At 47.1% G+C, this 12,500-nt stretch overlaps 1 protein-coding gene across 8 annotated transcripts in view; it reads left to right on the top strand.

Annotated features, from left to right (window-relative positions):
* LOC118362156 (rho guanine nucleotide exchange factor TIAM2-like) overlaps nucleotides 1–12,500 on the top strand; it is a 130,519-nt gene that overhangs the window by 101,024 nt on the left and 16,995 nt on the right. For all 8 annotated transcript variants that reach the window (XM_052486136.1, XM_052486138.1, XM_052486133.1 and 5 more), the window contains one exon: nucleotides 9,950–10,132. In XM_052486136.1, coding sequence (XP_052342096.1) covers nucleotides 9,950–10,132 — 183 coding nt within the window. The remainder of the gene's footprint in view (nucleotides 1–9,949; nucleotides 10,133–12,500) is intronic.

The following is a 12,500-nucleotide window of genomic DNA, read 5'->3' as shown; positions in this document are numbered from 1 at the left end:
CCATCCAGTCAGCCAGCCATCCAGTCAGCATAGATACCCACTGCCAACAGCTGTCAGCCAGTCAGCCAGCCAGTCAGCCAGCCAGCCAGCCAGTCAGCCAGCCATCCATCCAGTCAGCCAGCCATCCAGTCAGCATAGATACCCACTGCCGCAGCAGCTGCCATCCAGTCAGCCAGCCAGCCATCCAGTCAGCCAGCCATCCAGTCAGCATAGATACCCACTGCCGCAGCAGCTGCCATCCAGTCAGCCAGTCAGCCATCCAGTCAGCCAGCCATCCAGTCAGCATAGATACCCACTGCCGCAGCAGCTGCCATCCAGTCAGCCAGCCAGCCATCCAGTCAGCCAGCCATCCAGTCAGCATAGATACCCACTGCCGCAGCAGCTGCCATCCAGTCAGCCAGCCATCCAGTCAGCATAGATACCCACTGCCGCAGCAGCTGCCATCCAGCCATCATAGATACCCACTGCCGCAGCAGCTGCCATCCAGCCATCATAGATACCCACTGCCGCAGCAGCTGCCATCCAGCCATCATAGATACCCACTGCCGCAGCAGCTGTCAGCCAGCCATCCAGTCAGCATAGATACCCACTGCCGCAGCAGCTGTGTTATTACTACTCTCCTCTAGATGTTTTTTGAACCACATAACAGCCAGCAAAGACCAATGGACTCTAGAAATAAAGACCAATGAACTACAACCCCTTTAAACTTCTCCCACCCACTTAAGTCCTCCTTGGGGGGAGGCCCCTAAACACAGACAATCCCAGCCCCCCCCTCGTGCCTGCCTGTGGAGTGGGTGGTGGTGATGACTAAGTCTATATGGCTGTGACTAGCCTAATAATCTGGGTTTATGGCTGGGGAGTGGCCCCAGCATCTGGAGCAGGCCCACTGCAGAGTGATAGAGGGAGAGGGAGGGAGAGGTAGACCTATTGAGCTAGGCGTAGATCGCTCGCCAGAGGAGAGGAAGAGGTGAGCTGGGGAGCGTTGGAGTCAGCCCTATACCATAGCTCAGGGCTAGTTGGTGGTTTGATGGGTGAGAGGAGGAGGAGGAGGGTGGTGGTGGTGGTGGTGGCAGAGGAGGAAGAGGCCAGGCCCTGCATCTACCTCACCAACCTGATTTTTATTTTTTTATTTAACCTTTATTTAACTAGGCAAGTCAGTTAAGAACAAATTAGTTATTATTTACAATGACTGCCTACCAGTCATTGGTAGGCAGTCATTGGTAGGACGACGCTGGGCCAGTAGTGCACTGCCCTATTGGACACCCAATCACGACCAGATGTGATACAGCCTGGCTTCGAACCAGGGACTGTAGTGACACCTATTGCACTGAGATGCAGTGCCTTAGACCGCTGCGCCACTCGGGAGACCAGTCCCAGGCTCGGTGCTCCCTGCTGGCCATGTGCTGGTTCTGGCCTGGAGGCTGTGAAGCAGAGAAGGACCTGTTTCTGTGCTCGGCCCTGCTCACCCTCAGGCAGCTGCTAAAGGACAAGCTGGCCCAGCTGCTCGATGACATGGCTGGATGAGTGGCCTGTGAGAAACCTACTGTCCCCGACCCACGCACTGGACTCCTGGTAACCCACCTCTGCCTTTTCTAGGTGCTTGAGCACGGTTTATTGTAGGCTGCCACAGTATATACTGTAGTGTCATATGTTTCTTCAGTACAGATTCCAGGTCATGCTAGTAGTGGGATACTGCATCACTGGTGTTTTGTGCTTTACACTTCTCTAACCTGCCTCTACTGATGATTTATTGAAGTACTATATATAGATTGCATACAGTACCTTAATGCATATCAGCTCCCCACTGGATCAATGGTCAGTTAAATTCACTCTGATATACTACTAGGTCAAGAAGGCATATTTATTTATTTAGATCCCCATTAGCTTTTACAGAAGCAGCAGCTGTTCTTCCTGGAGTCCACAAAAAAACTCAAAACACTGATTGATACACTGATAGTCAAGGACAGTCACACACATTTAAAATACAAACCATTTTACCAACAATACAACTGTAGTGCTAGCATTGGGCTACTGTATCACTCTTCCTCTTCTATTTAATACAATATAATATTGGTACTTTTCACCACTTTCGTGATATCCAATTGGTAGTTACAGTCTTGTCTTCTCGCTGAAACTCCCGTATGGACTATGAAGAGGCGAAGGTCGAGAGCCATGCGTCCTCCGAAAAATGACCCCGCAAAGACACACTGCTTCTTGATACACTGCTCGCTTAACCAGGAAGCCAGTAGCACCTATGTGTCAGAGGAAACACTGTACAGCTGGCAACCAAAGTCAGCGTGTATGCACCCGGCCGCCACAAGGAGGCACTAGAGTGAGATGGGACACGGATATCCCAGCCGGCCAAACCCTCCCCTAACCCGGACGACGCTGGGTCAATTGTGCGCCGCCTCATGGGTCTCCCGGTCGCAACTGGCTGAGACACAGCCTGGGATCGAACCCGGGCCGGTAGTGACGTCTCTAGCACTGCGATGCAGGCCCCACTCCTCCTCTTCTATCTCACTATTCATTTGCACCCAAGATAGTCCTACTGGTTGGTCAACCTGTCTCTGGGAAGAGTTTATTACCAAGCAGGTCAGAGAGAAGTTTGGCTTGGCTGTTACTGGTTTTATGGTGGTGCTGTGTATTAGGGACTGTTCTGTGGGTAGCCTGCTGGATGCCCAATTGGATGTTATCAGACATCCTCTGTGGCAGGTTTGTGGCCCAGCGGGAGTGTTTGCTCTCACCATTCTCTGTTTTATATCAGGGCACCAGGTCATGCGGCTGGCAGGTTTTACCATGCTTCTTCCTGTGCTTTCAATTTATATCAACTGGTCTCATGTTGAGAAATTGTGCACTACTATATTAGTGTCTTTCCTATGCTGTTGTTTTATATCAGTCATATTTGGCAGGTAGGGCTGCTGCTAGCGGTTTCCTACTTTGTTTTAGTCGTGGGGATGCAGTATAATACTGTTGTTCTCAACCACCTATGGGGATTCATCAGAATGGGGTTTTTAATCTGAGGGTGTTTCATTATTAAAACATTGACTCTGAAGTCTCCTCAGAGACCCCGGTGGAATAATAATGTGTTTAGAATGAATAATGAAGCATATAATGGGGATAGAAGAGGGACTGGGGCCCTCCCTGTTTGATTTATGACAAACTGTCTTTATTTATTGAGCCCTAAAAAGCAGATGGCAACATGACACAATAGGCCTCTAACCTGAGGGATGAATCTGCCTCTGTCAGAGCCTTACTGTGGTGTGACAGGACATTCTCCTGTGAGCAATGGACTGAGCCGGCCTGAGGGACACCCCATATTTTATCCCCGGCGTTACACTTTAGACGTTCCATTCAGGTTTGTTTATTTTCATAAAGAGAAAGTAGTTTGTCGCTTGGAGGATTCTTCTTTGATTTGAAATGCGGTTCATAACTTAAAGTAGGCTGAGCCTTCTGCTTTTAATGACTCTGTTTTAATGTCTGGTGGTGAGAGGGGAGAATGAACAGTATCTGGCTTCACTCAACTGTTTGACAGCTCTTGTTTGACTTTGGGCTGTGTTTGTTTCTAAGCTCACCTGTATATGAATACTATTTGAATAACATGTCAGTGGAGCCAGGTTGGAGTGTGTTCTGACCTTGGCTTAGGAGACGTTAGGAGACACAATCTACCTTACTTCGCTACTATGGCCTATTTATTGCCTTACCTCCTCACGACATTTGAACAACACTATATATATATATTTTTTTGTGTTGTGTTACTGACTGTATGTTTGTTTATTCCATGTGTAACTCTGTGTTGTTTGTGTCGCACTGCTTTGCTTTATCTTAGCCAGGTCGCAGTTGTAAATGAGAACTTGTTCTCAACTAGCCTACCTGGTTAAATAAAGGTGAAATCAAAAATTAAAAAAATGGTTCTGACCTTGGTTTAGAAGACACTTGGATGTGAAAGACAGGTGTTGTGGACGACATCTTCCCCTTGGGTGGGAAATAACAGGCTGGTTAATCACCCCAGTGGGCGAGCAGGAGTAGTAATCTTTCCACAAACCGCTCCTTCTGACCTCTCCCAGGTCAACATGCTTAGAATTTCCCTTTGCGATCACATTGGAGTTTGTTAAAGAGATCATCAACATATATCCAGTGTGATATCTTTAGTGAAGTTGACCACATACTTTCATACATTCGGACACCTTTAGACACTGATTTTGGTTGCATTCTCAGAATGCCGTTAACCTCAAGGGGTGAGGAGCTAGTAGAATGAAATATCTTGTTTCTATACTGAAACCTTAGTAAGGCTAGTTGTTTGTGTTATGTGTTGGAGTGGACTGCCCCCACAGACCTGAGCCTCTAGTCAGGTGACCTCACCTGGGTTTGGAACAAGATGGTCTCTGAGTGTCACTCAGCTATAGTAGTAGCCTCTACCAGGCTTTCACCTCCACGTCGGAGAGCGAGGCCTGGAAGCCAAAGCTACTCAGCTTGTGACCTCGGGTTGATTTGTTTGTAAACACTGGACTCAAATCCCCCTCAATTGTCACACCAGACGCCTCAGTAAGATGTTGTTTTCCGTGACGCACAGCTTCTAAAGATAGGCTTGGACTCGTGTTTTTCTTCAAAAGCACCCAAAATACTTAATTAAAGGGCCCCTCCTCCCTACAGCGTGACCTGTGTTGTCAGTTTAGATGAATGACCCTGAATCCCCCTGGCCTGTTGAACAGATGCAACTATTCCTGACAGTGTCACAGTATATCCAGCAGCCCAGAAGAGTCCTCATTGTATTGATGTGTTGAGGCTGCATGGCCAGTAACACCCGCAGCCTGGCCTCTGCATTATACTCTCTGGAAACTGACCATGGTCACGTGGACCAGAGATGGGATGGTAGAGAGAGAGAGCGTGAGGGAGGAATGCCCCTCCGTTTGCACTGTCCGCTCGGTCCGGCCGTCCACCCCGATTGATATGCAGATTGGTGCAGGCAGCAGTTCTTTGTCAAATGCCTACACTCTCAGATCTCTAGGTTCAGGATTAATAGCTAGATCCCATCAAGTACAGTCCAGTCAGCACCAACCACGTGTGGTTTATCGGTCAGACACAGTCCAGCCGTGATGCCAGCATCCAGTCCGGGCAGGCTGCATAGGAAGGGCTGTAACCTGGCCCGTAGGACCCAGAGACAGGCCACAGCAGCCTGGAGGCTCCTCTACAGCCTGCTCTTCATGGTGAGTAGGACAGAGAGGGATTGAGATCGAGAGGCTTGATGATTGCCATGGGAGTTTGGGAAGGACAGCAGTAGTGGGAATATGGGGTTCTGGTGTGGCGATGGGTATTAACCTCTATGGCTCAACATGTTTTAGGGCTGTAGGTGCTGTGACAGATGTTGAAACTATTCCTCATGTTGAGAGGGAGAGAGAGATGTCTGGCTTTACAACAGGGATAGGAGATGGGTTGTCCAATTTGGGCTAATTGACAGGATAGGATTCGGCTCATTCTACCTAGCATTCCCACAGGCTTTATGCTTGTGAAATCAGAAAACCCCCACAGTTCTGGGTTTAGTTTTGGGTTAACCGAGGGATGTAGAATTGAGACTAGCGCTGTCGGATGTGCTTGTCCTTTCTGCGACTGCATCCCTGTCTCTCCCTCTCCCGCCTCCACGGCTCCCGAGCCGGCTTTGCAGGTCTTAATTGGATATTTGGGTTAGTCGTCAGGCGTTGGACTCAGACTTTGTTGTTGGGATTGTTGTGTGAGACAGAGACTTCTGAGTCACGTCTGAGTCTCTATCTCTCTCTAGTCATGCTCTTATTAAGAACTGATTAAAAAGTCATGCTGCGAGAAAGGGAGAATCCCTGTGTGTGTGTGAGTGCATGTGGGTGTGTGCGTGCATCCATGCCTGTGTGTGTTTTCTCCAGATCCTCTGTAGGCCTAGGACCTCAGTGACTGCAGCAGAAACAAACTGCAGGCGAGAGCCGCACACAATTACTGCTATCTGTCTGTGTGAGGCAGGTTTGTCTCTGAAGCTGCCGCAGGGTATTTGAATAATATGTCAACATGATATTCTTCAACCCTTTTTCCTCCTTGAGCTGGTCTCCAAGCCTTTCAGCTGCAATATGGAGGAGCTTTGGTCTGTGTTGGTGTGTGGGTTAAACATATCCACTACTTTGTGTGTGTGTGTGTGTGTGTGTGTGTGTGTGTGCGTCTGTTATTTTGTATATCTACAGTCTACAGCAGTATAGAATCCTGTCAGTGTGGTGCTCTCCTCTCAGTAGCATAGTGGGACAGCTGAGTGTCATTATCATTGCTCACGCAGAGACTCAGAGCTGCTGACCGGGTGGTCCTGTCTCGAGGCCAGCCTAGCCTATCGCAGGCCTGAATCCTCTTCCCCTCAGTGGGTCCCTGAGCCACCAGCCTCCCGACTCCAGCCCCATGCCGTAGCTATACCGTAGCTGCTTTGGCACCCTGTCTCCTGATTGGCCATGCTAACTGATGAGCTGCTGGCTTAATAGAGGACTTGATTTGGGTCCTGCTGGGTTGTTTTAGTGTATTGATTTGTATGGTGTGTGTGTGTGAATGTGTGTGCGCTGTGCAATATTTATGGTGAGAAGCAAGGTATTTTCTGAGACTTGCTTTTTTTAATGTAATCAGCGTTTCTCTCACTCAAATACACACACGCTCTCTCTCATACACACACACACGCGCACACACACACCGGTCAGTACTGACACTGTAGAGATACTAGAACTATAGGAGCCAATCACACAGCTAGGACTGTGTGATACTGTAAACTTGTTAAGTTGCGCTCTAAGCTATGGTTTGGTTTTGTGTGCTTCGTACTGTATGACAGCTTGTTATGGTAATCGTTTTTGACAGAGTTAGTTCGGAAAGTATTCAGACCCCGCGAAAACAGGTTCTTATAAATTTTAGCATATCTATTAAAAATAAATCTATTACATAAGTATTCAGACCCTTTGCAATGAGACTTTAAATTGAGCTCAGGTGCATCCTGTTCACATTAATCATCCTTGAGATGTTTCTACAACTTGATTGGAGTCCACCTGTGGTAAATTCAATTGATTGGACATGATTTGGAAAGGCACACAACTGTATGTATAAGGTTCCACAGTTGACAGTGCATGTCAGTGCACAAACCAAGCCATGAGGTTGAAGGAATCGTCCGTAGAGCTCTGAGACAGGATTGTGTTGAGGCACAGATCTGGGGAAGGGTACCAAAACATTTATGTAGCATTGAAGGTCCCCAAGAACACAGTGGCCTCCATCATTCTTAAATGGAAGAAGTTTGGAACCACCAACCCTTCCTAGAGCTGGCCGCCCAGCCAAACTGAGCAATCGGGGGAGAAGGGCCTTGGTCAGGCAGGTGACCAAAAACCCGATGGTCACTCTGACAGAGTTCCTCAGTGGAAAAGGACACCCATCTCTGCAGGGCTCCACCAATCAGGCTTTTATGGTAGAGTGGCTAGACGGAAGCCACTCCTCAGTAAAAGTCACATGACAGCCCGCTTGGAGTTTGCCAAAAGGGACCTAAATACTCTCAGACCATGAGAAACAAGATTCTCTGGTCTGATGAAATCAAGATTGAACTCTTTGGCCTGAATGCTAAGCGTCACGTCTGGAGGAAACCTGGCACCATCCCTACGGTGAAGCATGGTGGTGGCTGCATCATGCTGTGGGGATGTTTTTCAGCAGCAGAGACTGGGAGACTAGTCAAGATCGAGGGAAAGATGAACTGAGAAAAGTACAGTGAGACCCTTGATGAAAACCTGCTCTACAGCGCTCAGGACCTCAGACTGGGGCGAAGGTTCACCTTCCAACAGGACAATGTCCCTAAGCACACAGCCAAGACAACGCAGGAGTGGCTTCGGGACAAGTCTCTGAATGTCCTTGAGTGGCCCAGCCAGAGCCCAGACTTGAACCAGATCTAACATCTCTGGAGAGACCTGAAAATAAGAGCCCAGCAACACTACCCATTCAACTTGACAGAGCTTTAGAGGACCTGCAGAGAAGAATGGGAGAAACTCCCCAAATATTAATCAATCAAATGTATTTATAAAGCCCTTTTTCTATCAGCCGATGTCAAAGTGCTGTACAGAAACTCGGCCTAAAACCCCAAACAGCAAGCAATGCAGATGTAGAAGTACATGGCTAGGAAAAACTCCCTAGTTTGGACACACCTACTCATTTAAGGGTTTTTCTTTATTTTTTACTATTTTCTACATTGTAGAATAATAGTGAAGACATCAACTATGAAATAACACATGTAATCATGTAGTAAATAAAAACATGTTAAACAAATCAAAATATACTTGAGATTCTTCAAATAGCCACCCTTTGCCTTGATGACAGCTTTGCACACTCTTGGCATTCTCTCAACCAGCTTCATGAGGAATGCTTTTCCAACAGTCTTTAAGGAGTTCCCACATATGCAGAGAACTTGTTGGCTGCTTTTCCTTCACTCTGCAGTCCAACTCATCCCAAACCATCTCAATTGGGTTGAGGTCAGGTGATTGTGGAGGCCAGGTCATCTGATGCAGCACTCCATCACTCTCCTTCTTGGTCAAATAGCCCTTACACAGCCTGGAGGTGTCTTGTTGAAAAACAAATGATAGTCCCACTAACCGCAAACCAGATGGGATGGCGTATCGCTGCAGAATGCTGTGGTAGCCATGCTGGTTAAGTGTGCATTAAATTCTAAATATATCACAGACAACGTCGCGAGCAAAGCATCCCCACACCATTACACCACCTCCATGCTTCATGGTGGGAACCACACATGCAGAGGTTATCCATTCAACCTCTCAAAATGATATTGAGGTTGGGAAAAAAAATCTCATCATTGGACTCATCAGACCAAAGGACAGATTTCCACTGGTCTAATGTCCACTGCTCATGTTTCTTGAACCAAGCAAGTCTCTTGTTCTTATTGGTGTCCTTTAGTAGTAGTTTGACCATGAAGGCCTGATTCACACAGTCTCCTCTGAACAGTTGATGTTGAGATGTGTCTGTTACTTGAACTCTTGTGAAGCATTTATTTGGGCTGCAATCTTAGGTGCAGTAAACTCTAACTTATCCTCTGCAGCAGAGGTAACACTGGGTCTTCCTTTCCTGTGGCAGTCCTCATGAGAGCCAGTTTCATCATTGCGCTTGATGGTTTTTGTGACTGCACTTGAAGTAACTTTAAAAGTTCTTGAAATGTTCCGTATTGACTGACATTCATGTCTTAAAGTAATGATGGACTGTTGTTTCTCTTTGCTTATTTGAGCTGTTCTTACCATAATATGGACTTGGTCTTTTACCAAATAGGGCTATCTTCTGTATACCACCCCTACCTTGTCACAACACAACTGATTGGCTCAAACGCATTATGAAGGAAAGAAATTCCACAAATTAACTTAACAAGGCACACCTGTTAATTGGTGACTACCTCATGAAGCTGGTTGAGAGAATGCCTAGTGTGCAGAGCTATCAAAGGCAAATGGTGGCTACTTTGAAGAATCTAAAATATTCAATATATTTTGATTTGTTTAACACTTTCTTTGGTTGCTACATGATTCCATATGTGTTATTTCATAGTTTCAATGTCTTCACTATTATTCTACAATTTAAAAAAGAAAGAAAAACGCTTGAATGAGTAGGTGTGTCTAAACTTTCAACTGGTACTGTACGAAAATGTGACATTTCTGTTTTATATTTGTAATACATTAGAACAAATGTAAAACCTGTTTTTGCGCTGTCATTTTGGGGTATTATGTGTAGATTGATGGGGGGGGGGAAAGAATAAGCCTGTGATGTTACAAAATGTGGAAAAAGTCAAGGGGTCTGAATACTTTCTGAATGCACTGTATATATATGTGGTAAGATAAACAAGATATAAAAGTCCCTGTAATCCTAGTAAGCTTTGTGTACATGTTATTCATGCAGTCCCTAACCTGTCTCTCTCTATCGCCCACTGCAGAGCGTGGAGACGGTGTGCATGCTGTACCACACCTTCCAAGAGGGCTCCGGGGGCTTGGAGGGCCACAAAGACCCAGGGGCCGAGCCCACACTGCTCAGACCCTGTCCCCGACACATGAGTGCCACCGAGAGGCTCCGCAAGGTCATCCAGGAGCTGGTGGACACAGAGAAGTCCTATGTCAAGGTAATGATTTGTTATCTGGCTATTATTTGTTTAAGATAATGGCAAATTTCCCCAAAACAGTCAATTCAGTTGAGCCAGGATGAGATGGAAAGAGAAAGGAAAGCCACTGAATAGTACAGAGACACGGTCTGTGTGGACCTACCGACCGACCGACCGAATCATCATTGTTTATACAGTACACAGGCTCATTATTCAGAGGCCCTGTACAGCTCAAGTTTCCGTTTCACTCCTTTTCTCAGAGCACATTAAAGAACTCCTTTCATGATCTGCACCTCGTCTCTTAATCCCTGTTAGCTCTCTCTCGATCTCTCTCGCTCAATCTCTCTTGTGCAATCTTGTCTCTCTCTGTCTCCTTCTCTCTCGGTCTCTCTCTCGTCAATCTTGGCTCAATCTCTCTCGGTCTCTCGATCACTCTCTCTCGGTCTCTCTTGTGCAATCTTGGTCTCTCTCTCGGTCTCTCTCGGTCTCCTTTCTCTCTCTCATTCTCTTTCTCGGTCTCTCACATTCTCTTTCTCGGTCTCTCCCTCGATCTCTCTCGGTCTCCTTTCTCTCTCTCGATCTCTCTCGGTCTCCTTTCTCTCTCTCTATCTTTCTCGGTCTCTCTCTCTCGGTCGCTCTCTCTCTCTTTCTCTGTCTCTCTCTCTTGGTCTCCTCTCTCTCTCGCTCAATCTCTCTCGGTCTCTCTCGCTCAATCTCTCTCGGTCTCTCTCGCTCAATCTCTCTCGGTCTTCTCTCTCTCTCGGTCTCTCTCGGTCTCTCTCTCTCGGTCTCTCTCGGTCTTCTCTCTCTCTCTCGGTCTCTCTCTCTCTCTCTCTCTCTCTCTCGGTCTCTCTCGGTCTTCTCTCTCTCTCTCTCTCTCACTCAATCTCTCTCTCGGTCTCCCCTCTCTCTCTCTCACTCGGTCTCTTTCTCTTGGTCTCCTCTCTCTCTCTCTCTCTCGCTCAATCTCTCTCTCGCTCTCGCGCTCTCTCTCTCGGTCTCTCTCGCTCTCTCTCTCTCTGTCTCTCTCTCGGTCTCCTCTCTCTCTCGCTCAATCTCTCTCGGTCTCTCTCTCTCTCTCGGTCTCTCTCTGTCTCTCAATTCTCAATTTCTCAATTCAATGGCTTTATTGGCATGGGAAACATGTGTTAACATTGCCAAAGCAAGTGAGGTAGACAACATACAAAGTGATATATATATATATAAGGTGAAAAACAACAAAAATGAACAGTAAACATTACACATACAGAAGTTTCAAAACAGTAAAGACATTACAAATGTCATATTATAGCACATAGCCTGTCTTCTCTTGAGAGCCATGTCTGCCTACGGCGGCCTTTCTCAATAGCAAGGCTATATGCACTGAGTCTGTACATAGTCAAAGCTTTCCTTAATTTTGGGTCAGTCACAGTGGTCAGGTATTCTGCCGCTGTGTACTCTCTGTGTAGGGCCAAATAGCATTCTAGTTTGCTCTGTTTTTTTGTTAATTCTTTCCAATGTGTTAAGTAATTATCTTTTTGTTTTCTCATGATTTGGTTGGGTCTAATTGTGCTGTTGTCCTGGGGCTCTGTAGGGTGTGTTTGTGTTTGTGAACAGAGCCCCAGGACCAGCTTGCTTAGGGGACTCTTCTCCAGGTTCATCTCTCTGTAGGTGATGGCTTTGTTATGGAAGGTTTGTGAATCGCTTCCTTTTAGGTGGTTGTAGAATTTAATGGCTCTTTTCTGGATTTTGATAATTAGTGGGTATCGGCCTAATTCTGCTCTCTCGGCCTCTCTCTCTTTTTCGGTCTCTTTGTCTTGGTCTCCTCTCTCTCTCTGTCTTTCTCTCTCTCGGTCTCCTCTCTCTCGCTCAATCTCTCTCTCTCTCTCTCTCTCTCTGTCTTTCTCTCTCTCTCTTTCTCTCTCTCGGTCTCCTCTCTCTCGCTCAATCTCTCTCTCTCGGTCTCCTCTCTCTCTCGGTCTCTCTCTCTCGGCCTCCTCTCTCTCTCTCACTCACTCTCTCGGCCTCTCTCTCTTTCTCGGTCTCTTTCTCTTGGTCTCCTCTCTCTCAACCTCTCTTTCTCTCGGTCTCCTCTCTCTCTCTCTCTCAATCTCTCGGCCTCTCTCTCTTTCTCGGTCTCTTTCTCTTGGTCTCCTCTCTCTCTCTCTCTCTCTCTGTCTTTCTCTCTCTCTCTCTCTCGGTCTCCTCTCTCGCTCAATCTCTCTCTCTCTCGGTCTCCTCTCTCGCTCAATCTCTCTCTCTCTCTCTCTCGGTCTCCTCTCTCGCTCAATCTCTCTCTCTGTCTCTCGGCCTCTCTCTCTTTCTCTTGGTCTCCTCTCTCCCTCTCTCTCTCTCTTTCTCTTTCTCTTTCTCTCTCTCTCTTTCCCTCTCTCGGTCTCCTCTCTCTCGG

This window comes from Oncorhynchus keta, chromosome 29, assembly GCF_023373465.1.
Source record: "Oncorhynchus keta strain PuntledgeMale-10-30-2019 chromosome 29, Oket_V2, whole genome shotgun sequence".
Taxonomy (NCBI): domain Eukaryota; kingdom Metazoa; phylum Chordata; class Actinopteri; order Salmoniformes; family Salmonidae; genus Oncorhynchus; species Oncorhynchus keta.
The sequence above is the reverse complement of the archived record's forward strand: the minus strand, read 5'-3'. Positions and strand labels throughout refer to the sequence as shown.